This window comes from Psammomys obesus, unplaced genomic scaffold, assembly GCF_907164565.1.
Source record: "Psammomys obesus unplaced genomic scaffold, mPsaObe1.curated_primary_1811, whole genome shotgun sequence".
Taxonomy (NCBI): Eukaryota; Metazoa; Chordata; class Mammalia; order Rodentia; family Muridae; genus Psammomys; species Psammomys obesus.
Genome location: NW_026590062.1, coordinates 22,420,598 through 22,448,390, shown reverse-complemented (window position 1 = coordinate 22,448,390; position 27,793 = coordinate 22,420,598). Strand labels below are relative to the sequence as shown.

General features: G+C 47.6%; 1 protein-coding gene across 1 annotated transcript; it reads right to left on the bottom strand.

The window, feature by feature from the left end:
- Positions 1-155: 155 nt before the first annotated feature.
- On the bottom strand, positions 156-26,502 carry Ywhag (tyrosine 3-monooxygenase/tryptophan 5-monooxygenase activation protein gamma). Its single transcript, XM_055606157.1, has 2 exons — positions 26,186-26,502; positions 156-3,364 (listed from the first exon to the last, which is right to left on the bottom strand). Exons 1-2 carry the CDS (start codon positions 26,270-26,272, stop codon positions 2,708-2,710), a joined length of 744 nt encoding a protein of 247 aa, XP_055462132.1. The 5' UTR covers positions 26,273-26,502; the 3' UTR covers positions 156-2,707.
- Between the last annotated feature and the right edge of the window lie 1,291 nt (positions 26,503-27,793).

Here is a 27,793-nt window from a genome sequence, read left to right as displayed (position 1 = left end):
AGCACGGAGCTACACCCGCCTTTCACTGCTATGTATTGTTGTGCCCCCACACCACCACCCAGGCTCATTTCTGACTGAGGGCGGAAGACACCTACTTCCAATCAAACTTTCAAAAACAAAGCAGTTAAACCCTATTAAATGAAGCTAGGTAGTGCTGACATCAGATCTGTAAGTTTATTTTGCTCAATGTACGACGGCTACATAATGACTCACATTCATGAATATTCCATCACTGAGGAAAACTGCTAAGAATGGTCCGTGTGCAAAATAATTCCTTAGCGAAACACGGAGTTGGGGGGGAAAATCACTTGATTAGACCTTAAAAATAGTTCACTGCATAACATGACAAGAAAGCACAGAGGCGCATTCAGAGAGCGTCCACGGCGTTCTCCTACGCTGCAATAGTTATAATTTCACCATGACAAACACCAGACATTAATAGTAAGCTAACACTGGTGTTTCTTTTGTCCCCTCCCCCCCCCAAAAAAATAGAACTGCATGTCACTATAGCAACATCCAAAACAAATCAATTTGTTACAATCACTATTTGGTAAAAGCAAAGTTTACCCCTGAAAGGAAAAAAATTAAATTAACAAAAAAAAAAAAGTTTAAAAAATTTTGAAGTCTTATGGTTTTTTTTTTGTCATAGGAATACATAACACCTACAGTGTAAGTTAATAAATGTCAAGCTACCGTATAGAAATACAACACCAGCATGCACAATACTGTATCAATAGGATGGAGGAGCAGCCGCGGCACTGGAGACAGCATCATAGGCAGGTGCGCTTCTCAACACTGACGGAGAGGAGAAGAAACCATCCAGGCTCAGACAGCAGGTCCCCGCTCTGCCCTCTTCAGCTCTACCCTCACATGATTTCTCTAGAACACAGCTAGGGTCAAGGCTGACATTTAAAGAGAAACTAGGGTTTGTAATTCCAGTAGGTCATTTCTAAACGGGACAAGGACACATGCTCACGTTGGACAGAGACAAACCAGGCGAAGCCCCACCGACCCCTCTGTCCATGGCTCTGGTGGCCAAGCTTCCTCCATGCTGTCCTTCCATCGGCCTCGGTTAGTGGGTACTTGCACACTAGCACGAGGAAAGGCATGCTAGCAGGACTGTGCAGAGGGATGGTTCCACTCTTCTATAGCCATCCTGTCACGTGCACTCACTTCCATGGGAGCTCGGTTTTGGTATGAGAGAACATGGCCTCTGAAGACGAATAAGCAAGTTTGGGGTGCTGCCATCTTGGGAACCCATACGACCATGGATCCTCCAAAAGACACGGAGTGCACACTCTGCGTGCGACAGGGCGTGTTTATGGATAGATTTATCCACAAAGAGAACCAGGGACCTAGGGCTGAGACTGACCATGTAGGACATAGCAGCATAGCTTCCTTCGGTGTCACGCGTGTAGTGACATTAAGAGAGAGGCGGCCACCCCCAACATCTATGTCTTCATTTGGAAAGGAAACACAGTGTAGCTTAGGTCAAACAGGAGGTGAGCATCTTGCTGCTGGACAGTCACCCTCCACTGAGCACGTGGGAAAGGAGTGCTGGGGCAGGAGGGGCGGCAGAAACAACTGGCTGAAGAACATGGCTCCCTGGGGGGATGTGGTCTCTTCCTAACGGCTAACCTGTTGGCTTAGCTGCTTCTACCTGTCGAGCCACACTTTGTTGATGACTGCCTACCTCCAACAATCCGACCCGATGGCCTTGAGGCGCCTGCGTGCCGCCAGCACAAAGTGCAGGGGAGACTCAAGTGCCGAGACACTGAGGAGGGAGCCCTGGCTGCCGGACAGCAGCAGAGTCTCTGAAAATACCAACGTGATAAATGACATACAGACCTGAATTTTCTCCATTTTCTGTGTGTGTGTTGCTATCTTTGTGACGGGCTTAAAGAGTAAAGAAAAAGAAAAAAGCTATCCCACAGCCACCTGCCAAGCACCCATCAACCAAAACCTAGAAGCAAGCTCTGACTCTCCCCACATAAGAGCCAATAAACAGCCAGACCAACCTGGATGCAGCAGGAAACAGATGCAAAACTGAAGTGACAAAGGAGAACTCAGAACCAATGGCTTGATGTCATGTATGGCTGTCATGGAGAAATACTGTAAACTAGAATTTAGTGTTAATACTGTCAACCCGCCAGACTTCCAAAAACAAAGGTTGTGCCTTCCACTCTGAGCCTGTACACTTGGGTAATTTAAACTATATACCTTCTCTGGTATACACCTTGGGGAAAAGAAAGAAAAAAGGGAAAAAAAAAAGGTACAGCCACAACAGAGAGAAGACAGCCACAGAACAGGAGATGAGAGCATGTGCACATAAGAATCCTTACTGGAACCACAGAACTCACTGAATGAGGGCCATCCATCTCTGCTTTTTCTTTTCATCTTATAACCCTACCTACCACCTAGCAATAAGTTAAACTAAAGGCAGACAGCTCCGCTTGCATGAGCCTGCACAGCAGTCTGGATGCCTGTGTGAGGCTGCTACTCCAATACCAGCACAGCTAGCCTGACTTTCCACTAGTGGTATTTTGGCAAAAATGTCAAAGAGGCGATCAAAGACAGGACAGTCGTGGGTTTCTCCCTGGGAAGGTCAGCCCTCCCTTTCCCCTCCCCCACCCGACCCCCAACTCATGGGAAAAAAATAAAGACTGCAGTAGTAGCATCAGCGTGCGCTGCCAGTCCACCTGGGGCCTTAGTTGTTGCCTTCACCGCCGTCGTCGTCTTGTTGGTCGCTTGTCCAGAGCGTTAGGTTGTCTCGGAGCAGCTGCATGATCAGAGTGGAGTCCTTGTAGGAGTCCTCGTTCAGAGTGTCGAGCTCGGCGATGGCATCGTCGAAGGCGGTCTTGGCCAAGTGGCACGCTTGCTCTGGGGCGTTCTGGATCTCATAGTAGAAAACGGAGTAGTTAAGCGCCAGGCCCAGCCGGATGGGGTGGGTGGGCTGCATGTGCTCCTTGCTGATCTCATGGGCTTCGCTGTAGGCCTTCTCAGAGGACTCCACCACGGTCGCCCGCTTCTCCCCGGTGGCTACTTCAGCCAGGTAGCGGTAATAGTCCCCTTTCATCTTCAGGTAGAACACCTTGCTCTCGTACTGGGTCTCACTGCAATTCTTGATCAGGTAGTTGTCCAGCAGGCTCAGCACATCCTGGCACACTGCCTCCAGCTCCTTCTCGATCTTCTCCCGGTAGGCTCGCACCATTTCGATCTTCTTCTCATTGCCATCTGCAGAGGTCTTCTGCTCGATGCTGCTGATGACCCTCCAGGATGAGCGGCGAGCCCCAACCACGTTCTTGTAGGCCACAGACAGGAGGTTCCGTTCCTCGTTGGACAGTGGTTCATTCAGCTCTGTCACCTGGAAGAGGAAGGATGGAGCACAGTTATGACACAGATGACGTTACCATACCCTTCCACCATCCTACGACAGGTCAATCAGCTACCGAGGCAGTTGGTAGGCAGATAAACAGGCTATGCTCTGTGCGGCGGAAGAGAAGTGACCAAAAAGGGGGAGAAACACAGATGTTTTCCACAGTGACAAGCATCACTCTGCCACAGAGGACCTGTGAGTCCAGGTCTTAGATGACAAGTCCAATGCCCCACAGTGCTCGAATGGAACATGGAACACAGCAGTCTTAGCGCGAGATGGCTATGTACAGAGCCAGGAGTTCTCAGGAAGGGAGCAGGCTTCCTCAGCCTGCCCTGTTCCCTTATTCCTAGTCCCTCTGGGAAAGAGTGAGTCACCGTCAAGTTGACTTTTAAGAAATAAGGAAGTTTTTCTACCCCCATGCTAACACCAAATGAATGACACACTACAGAAAGAAAGTTGACACTGGGTTACTGGGCCAGGCAAGATGGCTCAGAGGGGGACATTGCCTACTGTCAAGCCTCGCAGCATGGTCTTGACCCTAGGATACATTGTGGCGAGATCTGGTTCCCAAGTTGTCCTCTGACCTCCATATGCCATACAAATGCACTCCCCATACACAGTGCATCACACACAAAAATAGATGAATCAATGAACTTCAAACTGGGACTGGAGAAGCCAGGGGGTTGGTGTGCATACCTATAATCTCAGCACTTGGGAGGCAGTGTCATGTGGATCTCTGTGAGTTCAAGGCCAGCCTGATCTACAGAGCTAGTTCCAGTACAGCCAGTGCTACAAAAAAAAAAAGCCAACCAAACACACACACACACACACACACACACACACACACACAAAACAAACAAACCCTGTCTTGAATCTTGGGGAAAAGGGGGTAGGGGAAAAGGAAGATGGTTCAGTGGTTAAAAACACTGACTGGCTGCTCTTCCAGAGGACCTGGGGTTCAATTCCTAGCACCCACATGGTGGCTCAACCATCTGTAACTACAACTGTAAGGGGTCTAACGCCCTCCTCTGGTCTCTGCAGGTACCGGGCACAGACACATGTAGGCAAAGCATCCATACAAATAAAAATCTGAGTTTGAGGCCAGTCTAGCCTACATAGTAAGCTAAAGGATGGTCAGAGCTAGAGAAGAAGAGGAGAAGAAATAATGCAAGATAAGATTCTGACAAGTGTGACAAGTGTGTACTCTTAGCAGACTGGGAAAATAGACAATGATGTCTGGTGGCTACAACAGCTCTCAGGGCTGGAGCTGGAGCTAAGTAGGGTTCAACTTGCATCACTGGAAAAAAAAAAAAAAGGACAAGTGTGGAAGCCACTTGAACTGGTTATCCATCCATCCATCATCCATGCATCCAGCCATCAGTGCTGGAGACGGAACCCAGGGTCTCACATGCACTGCACTGTGCCCTGAGCTCCGTATCTGAAGCTGACCGCTGACCATCTTCAATTCCAGTGCAAGGCAAGATGGTCTGCCAGGCTGGTTCTGCCAGGATTCAGAGCTTTCTGCTGTTAAGTATCACCATCCTGTGCCAACACCTTCCCTGCATGGACACAGGCTTATATCACCTCGGTTAGATCATAACACATGAACAAAAGCAGTGTCTCTCCTCACTCCTCTCAGGAAGTCAGGGAAGGGCCATGGAGGCAGAGGCCATGCAGAAGGAGCCCTGTTTGCTGACCTGTTCTGCACAGTGTGCTCAGCCTGCTTTCCTGTATCACCCAAGACCGCCTGCCCAAGTCACTGCCACCCACAGTGCGCTGGGCCTCACCCCCTCCCATCCATCACTAACCAAGAAAACACTCCCACAGCCTTGCCCACAGATACCTCTAGCTTGTGTCAAGTTGATAAAAAACAGAAACAGTAAAACCCCAAACCAGACAGGTCACCTGGCCTTGCATCCACAGTCCTCTCCATGATGGGTGGACTATAAGCATAGGATACCTTGCCTAACTCCTTTTGGGTTCTGAGGGCTTTCAGTCAGTACAAACTCCCAGAAGACAGAAGTTATTGAGTGATCTTAGGAGCAGCTGTTCCAATGCTCTGGGCTCTGACTGCTGCCCCTGTGTGGCCATTCTATTTTAGAAGTACTTGGGACCAAACCTAGGGCCTCTGCCAGGCCAGCCCTCTACCCACTGAGCTATATTCCAACTGACTATTATGCTGATAAAAAAGCAAATTTCTCCATGTTCATGGGCTATTCTTAGGTGTTTGAGAAAAGTGCTGTTTTTGTTTTGTTGAGAAACATAGCCCTGGCTGACATAGAACTTGTCCACCTGCCTCTGGCTCTAGCATGGTGAGAAAAAAGGTGTTTAGGGCTTAAAGCACTCTCGGCGCAGCATGTGATAAAGGTATGGGAAGCCACCTGGAAGCCTTGAACAGTCTTCACTCAGCACCAGCATTGCCCATGCAGCCCTATGGGCAACCACCTCCATGGTTGCATTTTTGGGTGGAGTGTCTCTTTGACCTGACCCTCCTTGACTCTTTATATTCCTTCCACGGACCCCAACAGCAGCCCACAGAGATCTAGCTCCTCAGATGGCCAGATCCTGCCTGTCCCAGCATCTCTGCTGAAACTGAAGCCCTGCTGTGGTGCAGCCCAACCACAGGCTCAGATGCCAGAAGAGCTCAAGTGCCTAAGGCCACGGAGATCCAGTTCTGGCCTTTGCCCTAAATCATGCTGTCCTTATTTCAAGAGCGCTATTTAAAGGTCCAGTGACCTCATCAGCAAGCACACTAACCCGCTGGCTCTGCTCTGGCTACAGAGCCCTAAAGCAACAGCAGACACTTATGGAGGAAGTTTGTTTCCTTGCCGCCAACTGCAACATGGAGGTTGTGCAAGGCCAATGGCAACCTTTAGCTAGAGTAACTCAGCCGCATCTGGAACATTCTCCATGTTCTCTGCCAATGAAAACCAAGGGAGAGGGAAGCCTTCAGGATGAAAGACAGAATGTTCAAGGCCTGCCTGAGCTACAGAGTAGATTAAAAACCAGCCTGGGAAACCTGGAGGGACCCTGTCTCAAAATAAAAAGTACTGAGCACTGGGGACTGGACTCAGTGGGGGAAAGTGCTTAGTTAGCACCCCAGTACCAAAACAAACCACTGTTTTCCACCATCAGCAAGCAACTTAAGTCGGCAATCCCAATACTTGGGAAGCAGAGAGAGTTGAATTTCTGTGAGTTCAAGACCAGGCTGACCTAGAGTGACTACAGGACAGTCAGGGCCACACACACAAACCTGGCTCAAAAAACAGAACAATCTTAAGTCAACTGGACATGGTATTGTGTACCTTTCATTCCAGAACTCAGGAGGCAGAGGCAGGCAGATATCTGATTTTGAGGCCAACCTGGTCTATAGACAGAGTTTCTGGACAGCCAGGGATACAGAGAAACCCTGACTCAAACAAAAACAAAACAAACAAAACTTAAGTCAGCAGGTGTGGTCATATGGAGTGGCAGGGGGATCTCTGTGACCAGCATGATTTATTCTATTTTATTTTTTAAGATTTATTTATTATGTGTACAGTGTTCTGCCTACATGCCACAAGGGGGCGCCAGATCTCACTGTAGATTGTGAGCCACATGTAGTTTGTGAGCCACCATGTGGTTGCTGGGAATTGAACTCGGGACCTCTGGAAGAGCAGCCAGTGCTCTTGATCTCTGAGCCATCTCTCCAGCCCCCCAGCTTGGTTTATAAATCAAGTTCCAGGATATCCGAGCCACAGAGCAAGGCAGCTTAAAGTCAGCAGGGCAGACAGTTCTGCAGCCAAAAGCTGTCCTTCAGAACTGCGCACTCTGCTTTCAAACAGCTAGACAGTGCCGGTAGAGCAGACACCAGAGTGCTGGCCTAGAAGCGGGGAGAGATGCTGGCTTTAACCTGCAGCACGGTGGGGGGCACCTTTCTCTCCTAACTCAAGTTGAAGTTTCTATCCACGACTGAAAGATGCCAGGATTGGGAATCTGTGATTGTCACATATGTCAGAGGTAAAACTCCCTAAATGGCAGCTGCCAGAAAGCGGTCAGACACTAGCAGTGTCACCTGTTCTCCCCTCTCATTGAGCAAAACCTCTTTCCTGACATTACAGCCAGGAGATCCTCAGCAGGCTACCTGGGTGACTGTGACCCTGGAGCACTGGGTCATTCACAACACATCTGGAATGCCAACACTCAGGGAGAAGACTGGGCCAGTCTGGGCCACCAATCTAGCTCTAGGCCAAGCAATGTGACACTGTCCCAAACAGCCAAGAATACGGGCAGCCATAGTGGCCTGTGCCTTTAATCCCAGTACCCAGGAAGCTGAGGCAAGAGTATCTATGGGAATGAGGCTAGCTTGCTCTACCTAGTGAGACACACATACTCTCAAAACACATGAAATTTCCATAGGAGAAGATCTTGAGACTCTTGCCTATACTCCCAACATCCTGCTGAGCAAACTTCTTACTCTTAAAAAAAATGGTTTATCTATTTTTCTTTTCAATGTGCATTGGTGCTTTGCATGTCATGTGAGTATGTCATTGAACCTGGGTCCTCTGGAAGAGCAATCAGTATTCTTAAGGGCTAAGCCATCTCTCTAGCCCTACAAATTCTTATTCTTTTAAAAAGGCTTTTTGTTTGTTTGTTTTTATTTTTCAAGACAGGTTTCTCTGTGCACCCTTGGCTATCCTGGATAGCTATCCTGGCTAGTGCCACCTTGCCCAGTGGAGGTAAGTTTTCAATATGCTGTCCAGGCAGGCCTCCAGCTTCTGTCTCAGCTTCTTGGTTAGCTGGGATTACAAAAGCACACCACCATACCTGGTTCATGTTTGTTTTATAAATATCAGTGTATTTTGCCTAGTCCAAGCAGCAAGGACTTGAAGTTAAGATCCCACATGAAAAAAAGATGTCAAAGATGATTTGGAATTTTGTTTAAAATGTTTCCCGCAGGACACTGATAGTGCACGCCTAGAGCCTCCACATTCAGGAGGCTGAGGGAAGAGTCTCAGGGCGGCCTGGGCTACACAGAGCCAGGCCACCCAGTGCCATATACCAAGGCTGTGGCTGCAGCGTGGCTGCTAGAGTACAGTGCAGCTCACTCTGGCGAGGATGTCGGCAGAGAAAGGGGACCCTGCTTGTGTTAAGTCAAGGGCACACAGAAACTCTGCTCGGTTTTGCTTTAAACCTTGCATAAGATTTGAAAATACCATTGCACAAAATGGCTAAGAAGCCATGAAAAGTAAATGCAGTGAATATGCTATAGTGGGAACAGAAAAAAACAGGTGACAAAGTGCAAGACACATGAACAGGCATCTATGGAATGTTCCAGAATGTGCATACTACTGAGACATTGGAACAAACCACTGAAAAATTGAGCAGACACAGTTCTGTTAGTTACAATTACTTGTGTATCCTACAGGTGACCCATGCTTATTAAATAATAAACTAAAACTTGAGAGATGTTGAGAGATGCATAACTGAAGAACCCTAAACTCGAACAGTGCAGAAAGGGTTAACAGGACAGCTTTGCCACTGCTATCTTTAGAAAGGCCTGTTGTAAGGCTGACCCTTGGCTGGCATTTGAGCACTTGGATCTCTGGAAGGTTCTCAACACCCGTAGGGTAAGGATGATTCAAGGTCTCTAAAGCGCCTACACAAACTACCTGGTTTAGGCTCCACTCTTTCCAATCGTCCTGGGTGCTGGGATAGGGGCCCCTAAATACCTAAGGCACTAGGTCTTTGGAGGACCTCCCTGGTAGGCACTGGTCCTTCATCTGTCTGGCTGAACAACATTCTATGAGATGCCCCTGAAAGCCTGGGCTGGGTCAACTTTCACCACAATGAATCTTAGCCATGAGCTGACTGGTGTAACCTTGGGAACCCCCAACACAAGTTTATCCAAGAAATCATTAGGCAATACACCCTTTAAGATCTGATGAGCAAGAGCCAGGCACACTGGCACATAGCAGTAATCCTAACACTCAGGGAGGCAAAGGCAGGTGGATTGTTTGAGTTTGAGGCCAGCCTGGTCTACAAAGGACAATCAAGGCTATACACAGAAACCCTGTCTCAGAAAAAGAAAAGAAAAAATAAAAGAAAAGGAAGGAAGGAAAAGAAAAGAAAGGAAGGATGGATGAATGGATCTGCTGAGCATCCAGGAGCAGTTGCGCACGCCTGTGATCCCAGCACTCAGGGAGGCAGAGGCAGGCAGATCTCTGTGAGTTCAAGGCCAGCCTGGTCTAAAAAGTAGTCTAGGACAGCCAGGACTACACAGAGAAACCCTGCCTCAAAACACATAAACAAGATCTGATGAGCTGGCACTCAGCAATGGAAGGAAGGAAGATCATGGGGCTATGTCTCAAACAGTGACAATACTTAGTGAACATCAGGGATCGGCCATACCGCTCTGCACTGAGGCCATGAATGTTTTGTGTGGCGGGCTCCAATGCTCAGGTTCCCCAGGAGAAGTGTGGCAGTTTTTGTCCCTTTTGTTGTTGTTTGAGAAAGGACCATTCATGTAGCACAGGCTATCCTCCACCCTCTACATCTCAAGCGTCAGTGTGGACCACCAGGCTTGGCTCAATAAGCTTGTCTCCTTAAGGCAACAGAACAACCTGGGAAGCTTGCAGGTTCCAGCTGGACAATCACAAGCAGCCCTGGGTTTTGCTAACAGCTATCACACTGGGTAAATATGACAAAAAGGGAAACATCCGGGGAGGGGGAGGGTAAAAATCCTACAAGAGTCATGAGACATCTGTGGCATATTCAGGGCCAAGGTCAAGATCTCTCTCAGAGGGGTTGAAACTGAGCTGGAACCCGTGGCTTTGTAACCGCCATCAAGTTCTTTCTAAAACCACCCAGCAAAGTGGGCGATTCCTAAGCTCACTTTACAGGTGTGACTCAGAAGATGCAGTCACAGTGCCCACACTGTAGCAGGGAACCAAGTGCCACCCTCCCGACTTTAATCCTGTGATCTGCACCAAGAGCAGGGGACGGCGCAGACCTTACCACACATCAGAGAAAGAGGCAGCCAACACAGTTAATCCAACAATTCCCAAGTTCAGCCAGCAGTAGGCATGGTAGTGATACTAGTATTTAGGAGGCACCCCAAAACCACATACAAGTCCGTTTCAGATATTTTTTCTAGGTATAGAGAGATGGCTTGGCAGTTAAAAGTGTTCACTGTTCTTGCAGAAGATCTGAATCTGGCTCCCAGAGCACTGTACCTCCGGCTTTGGAGAATCCAACTCCCTTTCCTAGCTTCCAAGGGCTCCTGCAGTTAGCCCACATTTGGCGTCTTGTAGACACTCTCAGAGGCGATAGCTGTATGCCTGGGTTCCTTATGGTTCTGCCTTTATAATCAGAAGTTGCTTCCTCATTCAACTGTAACTCTTCTGATCCTGCAGATAACTGTTGACTTAGTGTTGTTATTCCTAAAGACGAGGAACACAAAGCTGGTGTGTGGCACAGGCTCGTTAAAATCAGCATGAAATTGAGAGCTGCAGGTACTCAGGGTTAGCCTGACTACATAATACCCTATCTTAAAACAATAGGGCAAGACACTGTAGCACACAGCTTTAAGCCCAGCACACGGGAGGCAGAGGCTAGTCTGAAACTCTCCTGGTCTACATAGTGAGTTCCACCACAGTCTGGCTACATAAAGAAATCCCATCTCGAAAAAAGGGACAGTATAGCACTTGAGAGCTGGCTCAGCAGTGAAAAGCACTTGTGGCTTTTCCCAAAGACCAGTTGGGTTCTCAGCACCCAGGTCAGACAGTTCAGTTTGCCAACCCCAGCTCTGGAGATTCAATGCCTGGCCTCCAAGGGCACCTATCTACACTCAGACACACAACTCAGTAACAATCTTGAAAAGAAATCAAACATGTTCATGCTAGTGGCATGTGTAACGGAGGCCAGCGATCAACTATGGATGTCTTTCACTTTTCACGAATGTCTGAGACACCATTTCTCACTGAAGCTAAACCTCACAGAATGGGCAAAACTAGGTGGCCAGGAAGTTCCAGAGAGCCACCTGCCACTGACTGCCTGGGGCTAGAATTACAGACAGGTGCCACCACCTGTCTTTTCATAGGGGTGCTACAAACTCAGGTTCTCATGTTGGCATGGGCACTCTCCCCAGCCCCCACTGGCTTCTGCTGGGAGCTCATGCGTGCTACCACACATCTACCAATGCAAAGGACATTAAAGACAAACCTGCCCAAATGTCCGTGTTACAGAGGAAAAACACTTCAGGCTTCCGGCCCCCAAGAGACAATCTGACTCCCTCAGCAGACAGCTCTCTGCAGCTGCAGGCCTCTGGACCACCCTGCTTCTCATCAGTACCCGACTCACATGTGAATCACCTGACTCCTAACAGGCACCTGTCAATGTCTGTGGGGTGAAGAATCTACACCAGATGAGTCCAGCCCAGTGTTTGCGGACAGCCTTCAACCCACCCTTCCTTCCACGTATGCGATACCTCAAGGCCCAAACCTGGAACTAGATACAGCTCAGTGGTTAGGAGCACCAAGGGGCACTTCCATAGGACCCAGGTTCCATCTCCAGAACCCACAGGGCAGCCATAACCATCGCTGGACCTGATGCCGCTTCTTATCTCCACAGGCACTGCATGCATGTGGCCCACAAACATGCAGGCACAACACCCACACATATAACGTCTTTTTAAATGAAAATGGGGGGGGGGGGTCAGCATCTTACGCCCTGAAAGCTCGGCCTGTTTGCCCGGCCCACCTGCAGCTGCTGAGGAAGTAGCTACTTGCTACCATAGGGAGAGGAAGAGAGCCCAGCCAGCCTGGTTGAGGCAGCCTACACCAGCTAAGCCCTATGTCCAGGAATCCTGTTGGCCTGGCTGTGAAAAAAACTTCCCTCCAAAAATTAGGTAAAGCCTAAATTGGTTAAAACATCCTTAACCACAGCTGCACGGAGTCTCCCTCTCCTGCCTTTGCTCTCTGCTCCTTCAGTATCAATGCCCTCTTCAACCTCCAGCCCTTCTTGTGCTTTGCTTTTTGGGAGTTTTGCCTTGTTGAAGAAGTCACCCTCAAACAAAGTAAAAAAATAAATTCAATAAAACTGTGTGAGCTTCCAGACTGATAACTCGGGCATAGTCAAGGATGACAATGAACTCGTAATCCTCCTGCCTCCTCCCAGTGCTGCAGGTGCCCCCGAAGAATGTGACCCCCCAACTAGGACACTGTACCGTATCGGAACCCCACACACCCTGTGCCTCAGAAGACTCTTCTGAGTCCTCCTCCCAATCCTTCTTCTGGCTTCCATGGCACACGCACACACTGAGCTGGACAGCCAACCCTCGCCTCTGCTCCCAATGAAAACATTCCAAAGTTCTGTTTGGAGTAAACAGATGCGGCCACAGAGATGGCTCAGCAGGTAACCTGATGAACATTCCCAAGTGGAAAGGGAAGTCCGGAAGGCTGTCCTGTCCTCCACAGGCTCCACGGCTCAGACATACCATCGCTGCAATGGTATGTCTTGTACACCTCTCAGTAAGTAAATACATTGTTAAAAACTTGGCTGGGGGCCTGGCATGCTAATACACCCCTCTAATCACAGCACCAGTCAGGGAGGCAGAGACAAGGCCAGCCAGAGCTATACAGTAAGACCCTGTCTCTAAAAAACAAAAATCCTTAGCTGGGTACAGTGGCACACACTTTTAATTCCAGGACTAGGTGTGTGGTGATCTCTGTGCACACAGGACTGGCCAGGGATACAGAGTGCCACGCTATTTCAAATAAGGCTACAGGCTCACCGTTCTCAGCCTTCCCGTGCTCCACTGAGTATCTTTCCTGTTTCGTACCTACTGGCTTTTGGGGGAAAGGGCAGTCTCCTCCATCTTACGTTGTGATTCACTGGTGCTCAGGATAAGCAGCAGCAGCTTAGCATGCACAGGGGTCAATCTCCAGAACAAAGCTTCATTAGCCATACTCTCCTCTTCCCTACTGCTAGTGTGGTTTCTGGGTCTTCGTTCAGCACCTTCCACCATGTCAACTCTCCATCATCCCACCTCAATTCCTAATTCCTTCAGTTATGTATCAAGACACTGACTCAGGTCTTAGACCAGCCTGGAGATCTGAGGGCCCCACCGATAACAGCACACACGGGCTACACAGAGATGTAGTCCACCCGTAGACAGTGTCTATAGAATGCAAGAAGGGCATGGTGGGGCATGGCTATAATCCCAGCACAAAGGGCATGGTGGAGGCAGGAAGAGTGTAAATTCAAGACCATCCCTAATTAAACAGTGAGTTCAAAGCCAATGCAGGACCTTGAACATGGACATGCTAAGGCCAGATGCAACCACAGAGCTACACTTCCAACCCCGGTGTGCATATCACCTTTGCACTATTCTAGGGGCATTTCATGCAGCCACCTAACTTGTGCCAATTTAAAAAAAAAAATGTTCCTCAAACTGACCACATAACTCAGCCCTTCCCCATCATCTTCCAGTCATCCATTTCTCATCCAGGCACTTAACCCTTTAATTCCCTGTTCCCATTAATTCCTCCCTACCCACATACTTTCTACTCGCTCATTTTTCTAGACCTTTCTGTTCTGCCTTTTTCTTAAAAAAAAAAAAAAAAAAAAAAAAAAAAATCTTATTCCGCCTATATTCCAGAAGAGGGCATGAGATCTCACTATATATACATGGCTGTGAGCCACCATGTGGTTGCTGGGAATTGAACTCAGGACTTTTGGAAGAACAACCTGTGTTCTTAACTTCTGAGCCATCTCTCCAACCCCTTTCTTCCTGTTTTTAAAGACAGGTTTCTCTGTGTAGCCCCAAACTTGCTCTGTACAGTAGGCTGGGTTCTAACTCACAGATCTGCCTGCCTCTGCCTCCCAAGTGCTGGAGTTAAGATTGTGAACTACCACTGCCCAGCTTCATTAATGATTTCAAACAGCTGTCTTAAATCATCCTAAACTGAGAAATGTAGGCTACAGCCTATAAATGTTTACTGAAATAGGGTCTATGTCACCAGGGCTAATCTGCAACTCACACCCCCCTGGCCTCAACCTACTTACTGAATTACACAAGCTTGTACCACTATCTAACTCAATAGCTAAACAACAACAAAGAGACCCTCCCTCATGAGCTGACATTAACCACTTCAGTCTCACGGCTTGCTCTTCTCTCAGCTACTCAGGGCCTGGAGGATTCCCTGGATGCTACCTACAGTGATAACTTAAGTGTTTGAGACTCTGTCCCTCTATACCCTCAAACTACCAACCCTGCCAAACACTATCCAGGTATTAACCACTTCATCTAAAAAAGCCGTTGAAAAGAAATAGATTTTTACTCTACCCCTTTGATAGTCCATAAACCCCCAAAACATGTCTTATTACACGCACACCTCGTTTGAGGCAGGTTCTATTTGATTTTATCTGAGGGGAGAGCTCCTTCATTTTTCTCCTGGCTAGCTGGAGAAACTGCAAAGTTCTGGATACCCTGTGCCTTCCACATTGCCTTAGAAGCACTAGAGTTACAAATGGGCACTACCACACCAGGCTCTGGGTGGCTCTAGAAATTTTGATTTCAAGCATTTCCCCACTGACTGTCTCAGCCTATGTGCTGTTTTTTAAAGACCAGGGCTCTCACTCGATAGATTAAGATTACCCAGACTGGTCAACACCCTGAACTCAAGCAATTCTTTTGCACTGGCGTCCTGAGGAGCAGGACTATGGTGTGTGCTACCACACCTGACTAAAATGGCAACATTACTGGTGTACCAAAAGGTGTCACTTCCTCCCAGATCCACTGCTTTCCGGTGACGTGCTTCCACTTTGGTGTCTGGCATCCATCCCATCCTTTTTGGCAATTCCAAGACTGCCAGCAAAACCATAGCACTTACCTTCTCATGCTAGAAAGAGCATATTGAATCAAGGGGTCAATGGCAGCTAGGAAAACAATCTTGATACCCAAACAGAACAGTCCTGCTATCATTTAAACCTTACCTACACAGCAGTCACAAGGTTAAAAAAATAAAAAAAAAACGAGAAGAGTCTTTCATGTGTCTACAATGAAGTAGATGCTTGTATCAACAAACACATCGACTAGGTAAGGCAGCACAAACTTCCAATTCCAACACTTGGAAGACTGGGGTAGAACAATGAAATGTATGGCCAGCCTGGGCTACCTAGTGAGATCCTATTAGAAGGAAAAATATAAGAAGCCCAGTGTGGTGCTACAGGCCTAAAATCCCAGCACACACAAGAGAGGCAGAACCTGAGTTCACCCCCCAAAACTATGTACCACACACCTAAATAAGATGTCAATGAAAAGCGAATTTTTTGTTTTTGTTCTTTTTTGGGTCAGGGCTTCTGTGTAGCCCTGGCTGTCCTGAAACTCACTCTGTAGGCCAGGCTGGCCTCAGACTTACAGAGACCTGCCTGCCTCTGCCTGAGTGCAGAGTGCTGGGATTAAAGGGGTGTGCTGCCACCACCAGGCTAAAATTTGAATCTTAACATATCACAATAATTTCACATTTTTCCTTTCCGATAAATAAACCCAGTTCTTACTCTGTAAAATTATATACACATGATGTGGGTCATTTGTGGAACATATTTAAATGGTCAGTTCCCGTTGTGGGAGGGAAGACAATTTATGTAGCACACGGAAGCCAAACACTTTTTAGAGTTCCAGAGGACTGGGGCTCATACAAACTGCTGCCTACTGACAGGCAAAAATTATTTACAGCACTGGGGAGACACTTAGTGGGCAAAAGGCTTTCAGGGCACACATGGAAAGACAGATGTGGTGGCACAAACCAGGAAATGCTAACACCAGGGATGAGACTGACAGAGCTCGAGGGCTTTCTGGCCAGTCGGCCTAGCCTATCAGACCCTTGGGGGGAAGGAAGAGGGGCCAGCAAGACAGCTTAGGAGGTAAGGGAGCCTGCTACCAAGGCTGAAAACTGGACTTGAATTCCTAGCACCCACTCAGTCGAAAAGAGAACCAACTTTTTTAAGTTGTTCTGTGCCACGCCTCACACTCCATACAAACACAAATAAGGAAATGGAATAAAATTAAAATATTAACAATAGGGTAGAAAAAATAATAATGAATGAAGAACAATCGAAGATTCCAGACTTCAACTTCTGGTGAGGGTGAGTGTGACATACAGACATACATACATTCACACACACTCACACAAGCTAGGCAGACAACAGTGCCTAAAAAAAAGAAATGTTCCTGATGTGACATGATATGCTTCGTTGGTGAGGGGGCCCTTTTCTGAGGACAAGGGAAGGAAGGGGGAGATGGAGGGACTGGGAGAAGAGGGAGGGGCGGTGATCAGGATGTAAAGTGAATAAATAAACTATAACATAAATGAAATCTCAGAAAGAAAGAAACCAACACATTTGATTATCCTGATTCACTGTGAGTGGCAATGTATCTGTTGTCTTTGTATAGAAAACTTAATAATAAATAAATAAAACAAAATGGACTTAAAACAGTCTCTAAATCAACTGGGTGGCAGCTTTTCTACTAGAGTTAAAAGAACAGAATTTCTCCTTAAGAAAAGGCAGCAAGCCAGGCATAGTGGTACATGCTTTTAATCCCAGTTCTTCCAAGGCTGAGGCAGGTAGATCTCTAAGTTCAAGGCTATCTTGGCATACATAATGAGACCCTGTTTCAAAAAGAAAGAAAAGGCAAGAATAGGGACAGAGGAGCCCCCATCCAGAACAGAGATCTTACCCACAGGTGGGCTCATCACTCGGCACCACCACCTCCACTCACACAGATTCCCAGTCGTCGTCCCCCCCCCCCCCGTAAGACTAGAAGTGATGGTTAAGCATCTCTTTAGCACCAAGGGGGGGGGGAGGGGGGAGAGTAAATTATTTACCATCTGGATTTAATAGCCTAAGGGAAAAAACCATACACTTTCAAGGTTGCCCAATTTGAGCGTGAAGATAACGGTGGTAATTTGAGCATCTGTGGCAAATAAAGGTTAATTTTAAATAGTCAAAAACCCATCTTCCAAAATGGTAAATAATCCCAAAGGGGACCAGGAGAGCAGCAAAGTAGACACGGATTGCCAGTATGTTGCAAAGCAGTGAGCTGGTGAGTGTGTCTGTGTGTGGAGGGAGGGGGGTTGCAGTTTATTATACTATCAGACCTTAATTTGTTTAAAAGTTTCCATTAAAGAAGTGGGGATGCAGAAAAGGGCAAAAAAAGGGGTGCTGCAACTCCCCTCATATAATGTACCAAACATACTCCCCTCTACAACCTCAGTTTTTCCGTACAAAGCACAGACGACCATTCTCAACTTATTTTGGTGATACTGACACTGAATCCAGGGTTTCACAAGGGACGTATCCATAACTGAGCTACAACACCAGCCCTTTTAGTCTGAGACAAGGCCTTACTTAGTTCCCTGGACTGACCTAGATCTTCCTACCTCAGGCTGCTAGGGTTAAAGGCATGTGCCACCACAGCACACATGTGGAGGTCAGAGAGCAATTTACCAGAAGTTCTCTCCTCCCTCCATGAGTGTTCTAGGGATTGAGCAGATTGTCAGGTTTGTAGCAAGTGGCCTTTCCTGCTTAGCCACCCATGGGTAACAAATCAAAACAAAACCCCCAGTAGGCTTGAATGTCTACAATCCAAGATGGAAGACAGAAGAAGAATGAGGACATCTGAGTCATCCTTGGCTACAGTGTTCAAGTTCCTGGCCAGCCTGAGCTACACAAACATCCTATCGTAAAATACAACTTTAAAAATTGCTGTGCCTGGTGACACAAGCTTTAACCCTACTACTCAGAGGCAGGTGGCTCTCTGAGTCCAAGACCAGCCTGATATACAGAGTTCCAGGATAGCTAGGACTACAAAGTGACCCTGTCTCAATTAAAACAGAAGAGAATTACTAAGTCTTTGACCAACCTGAACACAACTGAAGCAAGCCAGTTTGTTTTTTGGTTTCTCTGTATAGTCCTGGCTCTCACTTTGTAGACCAGGCTGGCCTCAAACTAAGAACTCTACCTGCCTCTGCCTCCCAAGTGCTGGGATTAGAGGCCTGCGCCACCACCGCTGGGCTGAATCTAAGCTGATTTGGATATACCAGGTACTTATATACTTTGAGTACGTGTGCATATACACATATACACTAACAATTATTTTCCCAGTACTTGCACTTTGGGATCTGTATGTGAATGCCATGTTTGTAAGTCTTCAGTTTTTCACTTAAATGTGTATATGTGTTTGTGTGCATGTGGGTGTTCCCTATATGTGTGCAGCCAAAGGAGGTCAGAAGAGGGTATAGCAGGACCCCCCATGGCAGGAGCTGTAGTTACAGGAATCAAGAGATGCCTACGGTGGGGGATGGTGCCCCTGAAGGGAAGCAAATACTCTAACCACTGAGCAATCTGTGCAGCCTCCATTCTCGAAGTCTTAAGTTTATCACCACCCCAGAACTCAAAAGGCTGAGACAGAAAGCCTTTGGGACAACCTGGGCTACATACTGGGGGGGGGGGGGGGGGGGGGGGGGAGGTACTGTTGCAATAGCTCAGCATGTAAAGGTGCCTGCTGCCAAGCATGCCAACCATGGTGTACGGAGACGACCAACACATTATTCTCTGACCTAAACACACATTTTCTCAATATAAACTAGTCACAATGTATTCACAGTAACTTTACACATAAAACTAAAGCCTGGATGATAAATGTAAAAGGGACAAAGACTGAAGGTGCAGTGAGGGATACAGCTCTTGCCTGGCATGTACAAACTCTACATGCAAACCCTCCTACTGCAAGGGGAAAAGGGCCAAGATACCCTGTAATAAGCTGGGCAGTGGTAGCACACACCTTTAATCCCAGCACTGGGGAGGCAGAGCCAGGCAGATTTCTGTGAGGCCAGCCTGCTGTTCCAAAAGACCTGAATTTAGCTCTTACCAATGATGTCAGGTGCCTCATAACTACCTGTAATTCTAGTAACAGGGCCCGGCATTTTCTTAGTTCTGCAGGTACTGCAGTCACAAGAACAGATCCACACATATGTACACATAATTAAAGAAAATAAAGTTTACCAGGGTGCCTGTGTACTCCAGGGGAACCAGGCTGCTCCAGACAAGTTCGGGGCCAGCCTGAGCAGCGCAGAAAGATCCAGTCTTTAAGGGAGTGGGAGGGGAGAGGGCTCACTAGTAGAGTGGGTGAGGAGCAGGTAAACACTGGTATTCACCTGCTAGCAACACCAGAAGAAAAACCCAGCCTGGGCTTCCGCATCCTCAAAGGAAAAGCACCACAGGTGCATCTCCTAGATGGGTGTTTACACCACGATGATTTTTCATGCCTTCCAAAAAAAAAAAAAAAAAAAAGTTCTATAGCCTGGGCTGAGAATGGCTGAGTTCACAGAAGGCCCAGTTGGCATACAGAAGCTCCTGCTTCCATCCCCACCACTGCACAGGCATGGTATACAGTCCGGTAGTCCCAGAACGCAGGAGGTAGAGGCAGAACTGCCAAGTTCAGGGTTATCCTCAGCTATACAAGTATGAGGTTAGCCTGGCTTCATGAGACCATCTTAAAAAAAAAAAAAAAAAAAGCCAGATAGGGCTAGAAAAATGCCAGCAGCTTAAAAGAGAGCTCTGGCTGCTCGTGCAAGCATCCATGTCAGATGGCTCATACCTCCTGGAACTCCAGACCTAGGGTATCCACACCCTCTTCTGGTCCCTGAAGGCATGTGTAAGCATGTGTTGCATATACATACATACCAGAATGAGCACACACACAAAACATCCTGGGCCTTCATGGTGGCACTTGTAATCCTGGTACTAGGGAGGCAGAAACAGGAGGGTCAGACATTCAGATCATCCCAAGTCACACGGTAAGTACAATGTCAGCCTGGCCTACATGAGGCCATGTCAACATGTGGGGAGGAAAAGGCACGATGCTTTTTTCTCTTTACCAATTCACAAGTAAAGCTGATGCTACATGCACACCGGAGGCCTTGGAATCAGGTGAGATGCTGGTCTATTTACCTTCTACCAGCTCCTGGCAAAGGAGAGCTGGATATGGTGGAGTATTTGTAATCCCACACCTGGCCTGGACTACACAGTATCATGCCAGCAAGTACTAGTCTGCAGGTACCTACCAATCAATCAAATCAATCCAGGCAGCTTACGGCCTAGTCTAATGTTCCCGTGCAAACTAGAAGAAAAAAGGGCTAGGCCTGGTGACACACAGCAGGGGCACACATGCCTTTAATGCCAGAGGCAAAGAGATCTGACAAGGCTAGCCAGCACGGCCTGCAAAGCAAGATCCAGGAGAGCCAGCACTGCATTGAGAGACCCCATCTTTAAAAAAAAAAAAAAAAAAAAGGAATGGGGCCTGGTGGCCTGATAACACAGAGTTCAAGGCAAGCCTGGGCAACTGGCCTCAAAAGCAGCTAGGAGGGCTAAGCATGCACTCAGATGTAGCATCTGACTGGTATGCAGGACCTCGGCTCAGTCCCCAGGATGACAAGCAAGAATAAAGGTGTTGGAGTCCACATGCAGATGATGTTTAAAGTCTGTACTTGTTGCTTTCGTAATCACAGGACCCACTGAGCGTGACGAGACAGGGTGGCCACGCCAGCACTCCAGATGCCTAAGGAGCCTACGGCCAGGACCAGACTACTACAGTGAGTTGTTAATCAGCATAGGCTGTCTGATGAGACCGGTCTTCAAAACAAAAACAAAAACCAACTCTTTCTCTTCAGGGGGCTGGAGAGATGGCTCAGTGGTTAAGCATACTTTGGGGCTGTTAACTCCAGATTCAGAAGAATGCAATGGTTCTGGCCTCTGTGGGCACCTGAGCTCACATGCACATACCCAGATACATATAAATAAATAAAATAAAATTTTTTTTAAAGCCAACCAGATAATAGTTTCATAATCAAAATAACCAATATGGAATTTGAGGGGAAAAGCTACTAAAGGAAAGACATAAGGCAGCTGTACATAGCTTATAGCTTAAAATGGTGGGAAAGGCAGCACCTCCACAGTGGGATCATAAAGGACACCTAATGCATTATGGACAATAATTTATATGAACAATACTGCTAGGCACCTCTAACAGTATCACAAGTTTGTGGGTTGCCTTGGCTACACAGTGACACACAGTCTCAAAAGCAAATAAAATCAGACTATTAAACAGAGGGTTGGAGATGTAGCTGAGTGCTTGCCTAGCATCCACATTGCCCTGGGTAGCGTCCCCAGCACTGGAGAGGTGGAGACAGGAGACCCTTAGCTACATAGCAAGTTTGAAGCCAGCCTGGCCTACATATGGCCCTGTCTCTGAACTAATTAAAAACTAATAGGGCCAGAAAGATGCTCAGTGATTGAGAGCAACTGCTGCTTTCACTGGACTTGGGTCAGTTCCCAGCACCTACAGGATGGCTCACAGCTATCTCTGACTCCAGTGCCAGGACACCCGATGCCCTCTTCTGACCTTTGCAGGCACTGCACTGCAAAACTCACACAAAGCTTTTTCCCTTCCATGTTTCTCAAGAATCTGGTAGGAATACAGAATAATCAAATGGCCAGCTGGAAAAAAGGTCAGTGTAGCTGCAAGTGGTGAGTGAGAAGGGGAAGAAACACTCTCCTTAGCTCCTCAGCCACAGTTACATGCTGGCAACCAAGAAACACTCAGTATCTCCCAATTTAGACGCCAGGCTTCAAGAGCTCACCAGGCTCAATCAGTGCCTGGGGCGTGCTCATGAGGGACCTACTACCACACAGCAGGGAAGTCATTCACAAGAGCCAGCCTTGGGCTGTGTAAGAACACCAGCCATGTTTCCACAACCTCCAGAAGGCTTAACAGTTTCCTCAGATTTCAGATGAATTACTCTTGTTTGTTTAGGTGAACGTCATACCGCTTTTAAGTCCTGTGCTCTTTAAATGGAAATACAAACAAACAACAACAAAAAACTCCAGTATATATCAGTTGGGTGTGGTGTTTCAGTCCTGTAATCCCAGCACTTGGGAGACAAAGGGGCTGAATGAAACAGGCGGACCTCTGAGTTCAAACTCAGTGCGGTCTCCAGTGAGACCCTGTCTCAAAAACAAAAACAAAAAGTCATCTTCTTCCTTTTTTTCAATAATATAGAATTAGGCTTCATAAATGACAGCCCCTGAAGTATTAGACTTGGGGTCCGGCTGCTGGGGTCTGCCTTTAATCAGGGCATAACATATATGCGACATCTTTTATCTCAGAGAATTCAGGAAGCATATGAAGATTCTTGTTTGTCAATTATCTGCATGTGCGGGGGCACTTAGAGGCTGATGAGATGGCTCAGCAGGTACAGATGTTCGTTGCCAAGCCTAGCGACCTGTGTTCAATCCCCAGACCTACACGGTGAAGACAGAACCGATTCATTCCTGTAATCTGTCCTCTGGCTTACACACACATGCTGGTAATTCTTAAAGAGAGAAAGGAAAAAGAATTTAATCTTCGTTTCAGCATTGTGAAGGATGAGAAACACTTATGCTCTCCCCACCCAAAGGAGAGCAGCCTAACCACATGACTGAGAAAACTGCCAGAGCCCCACCTCAGAGAACCTGCAAAGGGTCATTACTCCACTAGGGATAACGGCTATCAATCTGGCTCCTAGAAGAACCAGCAGAGAGTAAGGGTTTTAAAACCCAATGATCCCACCAGGAAGACCTGTTTATGTAACTATGGCAGCCTTTAGCACTGTTAAGAGTTAACAGTTAACCCCAGTTAAGAGTGCCTAACCCATAACTCCAAGGACGTGAGCAGTCCAGAACCTGTTCTCCCCCCTGGAGGCAATTACCAGGAGCCTGCTCAGGATAGGAACTTCTCAGGAGGCTACTGGAAGCCAAAGACTGGATAGCCCAGTGGTCTCCACCTCCGCCCAAAGGGATGTATGTGTTTCAAGATCCCTAGCTGATGCCTGAAATTTCAGCTAATTCCAAACACTGCATCTCATACATACCTGTAACACATTTAATCTCTAAAACAGGCAAAAAGAGTAATAGCTGATAATAAAATAGAACAATTATAACAGACTGTAACAGAGGTTGAGGGCTTTATTACATTTTCCTTATTTTGGACCATGACTGGCCAAAGGGAAGTGAGAGGAAAGAAATGGAAAATGTGGATGAAGTGCAGCTGTGATAACAGCTCACAAGCTGGAGCCATGCAGACACGGTGCTTCAACGACAAAAAGATTACCCATTTATCTCAAATGATCTAACTCTCCCACTTCAGAATACAGCCCCACAACAACCTCTATCCTATTCACCCACGTGCATGGCTATGCCTGGATTCCAACTGTGGTATTCCCAGAATAATTTTCCTCGATACAAGATCCTAATTCCCTTCATCATCAAAGGTTCAACTTACAGCAGAGCATAACCGGAGTGGTGAGGACTCTTTCTTCATGCTAAGTTCTCAAATGATGACTGTCCAAATTTTCTGGGGCTGAGATCTGAACTCAGGGAGACTCTCACATGCAAGGTGAGACAAGACTACATGAGCTACCAACTATTTTCCGCACTGTTTCAAATGAGTATTGTGTGAAAACTGAGGGTGAGAAGCAGGTTTCCTCAAAACCACAGCAAATAGGTTTGAGAAACCTTTTTTTTTTAAGTCTTTATTTTACAAATGGTTCTTCCATCTGAAGCACTGTCAGCAAGCATAAGCAGAGACGCAAGTGGAGCAGAGCACACCTTCTCACATCTAGATGGGAAACATTTTGTGCTGGGCTCTCCCGCACAGCTATTGCTGATGGGCAGCAGAAAGCCATTTTTTAAGGTTATTCTAAAAACCTGTTTCCTGGATAAGACCCTAAAGGCACACACTCCACCTCTTCACTATGATACAGAGCCATCCTAACTTAGAAACACCTTCATTTCCTCATTGCTGGGGTTTTTTTTAAATAAGTGAGATGAATGCTTAAAAATATGAAAGTATCCGATAAACTTTTGTTCACGGAAGTTTAAGGTAAATGGGTTTGTCTAGAAGTGCTGCCCTTGCGTGTGTTCGAAGGAAAATACAATTTTTATTTTGGGGACCAAGGCCTATCTGGTAGAAGATGAAGTGTTCACTGCCACCTGGGTTATTGGCTCATTTCTGCATTACCTTGGACAAATGCCATCTGAAAACTCCCTACCAGCCCTTAGGTGCATTGCAGCCTCTGTGTCATTGTGTGACATCACTGGGTTGCTATGGATATAGGTGCGAGGTCACTCACTCTCCTGTAGAACTAGAAATAGGGGAAAATTAGAGGCTAAATATCATGAATCGAAGACATTTTCAACATTAGTGACCTACTGGAAGTCCAACTTGTATTCTTTAATCGTTAAATCCTTATAAAAAGGCAACTGTAACCCACTAATACAACAGTGTCTCTGGTGTTAAAACCAATTATTTTCATAAAATGAAAATAAAATCTGTAGCTCATTTAATTTGGAAAGGATAGGCAGCTGATCTTTTGAAAACCAAGAAAAAAAACATTAATATCTAACACGCCAGGCACACTCCAGTATCCACTTCACAGAGATGCATTTAACAGCCTTTGTTATGTAAGATAGGAAGTTAAATATTAAGGGAGTGGGAAACCCAATTATTAATTTTTCAACTGAATTTTGCAATATTTAGCACTTTCCCCTCCTTGTCTGGAAAACTGGTCCCCAACTCATTAATAAATGAGTGTTACTGACAAAATGGTGCAACTAGGTAGGGTTTTCCATCTCAGTCAAAAATGCGTCAGTATTCTCATCAGAATGAGGATGCATTAGATCAGAGGAAAAATAGCCTCAGATGCATTTAACAAAAAAATAAATAAATAAATAAATAAATAAAAACAAAAGACTTTTGCCCCTTTAAAATAACTCCTCCCAGCCTCCACCCAGTCTAGGCTCTCTGCAATATGACAAATGCAGAATCTTCTGGAATGACTTGATACTGCCTCCCACCACCGCTTTGTTTGCAGTATCAGATCAGAAAAAATTTTTTACACTTATAGGAATTTCTGCAGACTCGTGCCTGCATTCAGAAGAGAAACCGCATATGTCACAAATTGAATCAGTCAGTTAATGTTCAAAGGAATTATATTTAACCCTTTAAAATGAAAAAGAAATGAAAAATGAAGATGGCATAGAGGACCATGAATGGGAATGCCAGCGAACACTAATTCCTCCCTTCCTCAAAGCCAGAGGACCTGCTTTGGGGACTGGGTAAAGGGAAGCCTTTTGTTAAGGAAAAAACGTGAACAAGGTGGTTTCGATTTTACACCACTGAGGATTTTTTTTGGGGGGGGGGGATCTACATATCTTCTTCCCGAAATGTCTTTAAAGAACGTCTGAGGGGTGTAGGAGGAAGATGGTGTGTGTCGGGGGGCGTTGAGTGGGGAGGCGGAAAACTGGGAGACCTGCTGAGTGAATGGGAAAGGCGCCGCCCAGACACCAGGGAGAGAGAAAGAGGAACCGCATCCATGCGGTCCCCCCGCCCCCACGCCTAAGCGGGAGGAGGGGAAGTGGGGCACAAAGGATGCGCACGGCCCCCAACTCAGGTCCCCTGGACACCCAGGGTCCCAGAGAGACCCCCACGGCAGAGTCCAGCCACGCGAGACCCCGCCCCAGCTCCGAACTCGGAGAGGCTGGGAAAGAGGCCGCGTCACCACTCGGGTGCATGAGCGGCTTACTAGGACCCATCCCCAATCCCTCCAAGGAGATGGAGAGGTGACCGTGCAGGCAGCAGGCGACATGGCCCTGGGCATGCCTTCCGGCCGAGGATCGAGGCATGGGGAGCGGCGGGGCGAGGCCGGGGGGAGGGGAGGAGACACTCACGTTCTTCATGGCCGCGGCCATATCGTCGTAGCGCTCCGCCTGCTCGGCCAGCCGGGCTTTCTGCACCAGTTGCTCGCGGTCCACCATCTTCGCAGGGCTGAAGAGGGTCGGCTGGAAAGAAGGAAACCAAAGACCGCCTTGAAGGGCTTTAGGGAAAGAGAGGCGCGGGTTGGAGCCCGTGTGCCGGAGGGACCGACCGACGAAGCAAGGTGCTGAGGCGAGGACGAGGACGAGGAGGCGGCACGAGCTGCGACCGCGGGACCAGGCGCAAGAAGGCTGCGGCTCCACTGCGTGCCGCGGGCGGACAACCCCCTGCGGTCCCGCCCACACGAGTGACGTAAAGCCGCCTCCTGCTCGCGCATGCGCGCGCCCCGCCCGACCCTGCCCTTCCTGGGCTTCTCCCCTATGGGAACGTCGGCTGTGGCTGCTCGCGCTTTTCTCGGCGTCTCCCCAGTTCTTCGCTGCTCCCTAATGTGTCCCTCTCTTCACTTCACCCTAAGTCCTCAACTTGGCCAAACCCCCTCTTCTCGCCCCCTGAAGGTTCTATATTTGCATAGCCTCTGGCGTGTGAACTCCTGGGAGTTGTAGTTTGACCCGCTGCAAACTGACGGGCACCGCAGACCAAGGACAAAGGGGCGGTGGAAACTACATCTCCCAGCGGGCGTAACGCGCAGGCAGAGGCGGACCGGGTAGGGGGTAGGGTCTAAACCCGGGGCCGCTAGGGACCCCTTGCTGGGATGCATCCTGCGCTAGTCTAGGCGTTTGCTGATTCACGGTCCAACCCCATGGCCTCTGGGCAGTTAGGAGGAGAGAAAAGGCCAAGGCCTCAGTTTTTCTGTCTCAGAAACTGAAGTAACTGGTCCTGGTTGGGGGGTGGGGAAAAGCACGAGTATAGAGTAGGCAAGAGAAGTGCAGACACCACAAATCCGAACTACCCAACCACCACCTTCAAAAGGGTGAGCCTGCCCTAGAGATGGCTGCGTGAATGATGCAACCTTTGTTAAACTGTCTCACCTACCAAGGTTGCAGCTTCCAGTGATGTCTCCACTTTGACATCGGGCTTGACTGGATGAAATCATGAAATAACAGCTACCGGGCATATCGCTTATTTTCCCTAAATGATGAAGCTGTGTGCAGACTGACCCTGGGGCACTCTGCAGTGAAGGCACTGAACATTGAATTCAACTGAACCAAAGCCCGCTTAAGCTCACACCCCCGCCCCTATAGTTTTGACTGCGTATTTTATTTTCGTTGTTTTTATGGATTGTTTTGTTTGAAACAGAGTCTCACAGCGCTCAAGATGGCCTCGAACTCCTTATATAACTAAATCTGGCCTTGAATTCCTCCAGACCCAAGTTCTGGAGTTTTAGCCACGTACCAACACAATGATGGGGACTGCCTATTTTATTTGCTTCATCTATTCAACATGTCGAGCACCTACCCTGTTCCAGTGACTGGGTACAGCGGGACACAACAATAGACAAAACACTCCGCTCAAGAAAATAGGAGAGAACTGTTACGTTGCAAACTAGGACAAACAGCTGAGGTGCCCATTTAACATATCAAGGTAGACCCGGCCCCCAGATTCCTCTAACAGCCCTAAGGCCC

Bases quoted from the DNA above. Each gene is read 5' to 3' on its own strand.
- Ywhag (XM_055606157.1), bottom strand. From the start codon at position 26,272: ATGGTGGACCGCGAGCAACTGGTGCAGAAAGCCCGGCTGGCCGAGCAG. The intron at 3,365-26,185 runs GTGAGTGTCTCC...TTCCTCTTCCAG, and splicing joins TGGCCGCGGCCATGAAGAAC to GTGACAGAGCTGAATGAACC.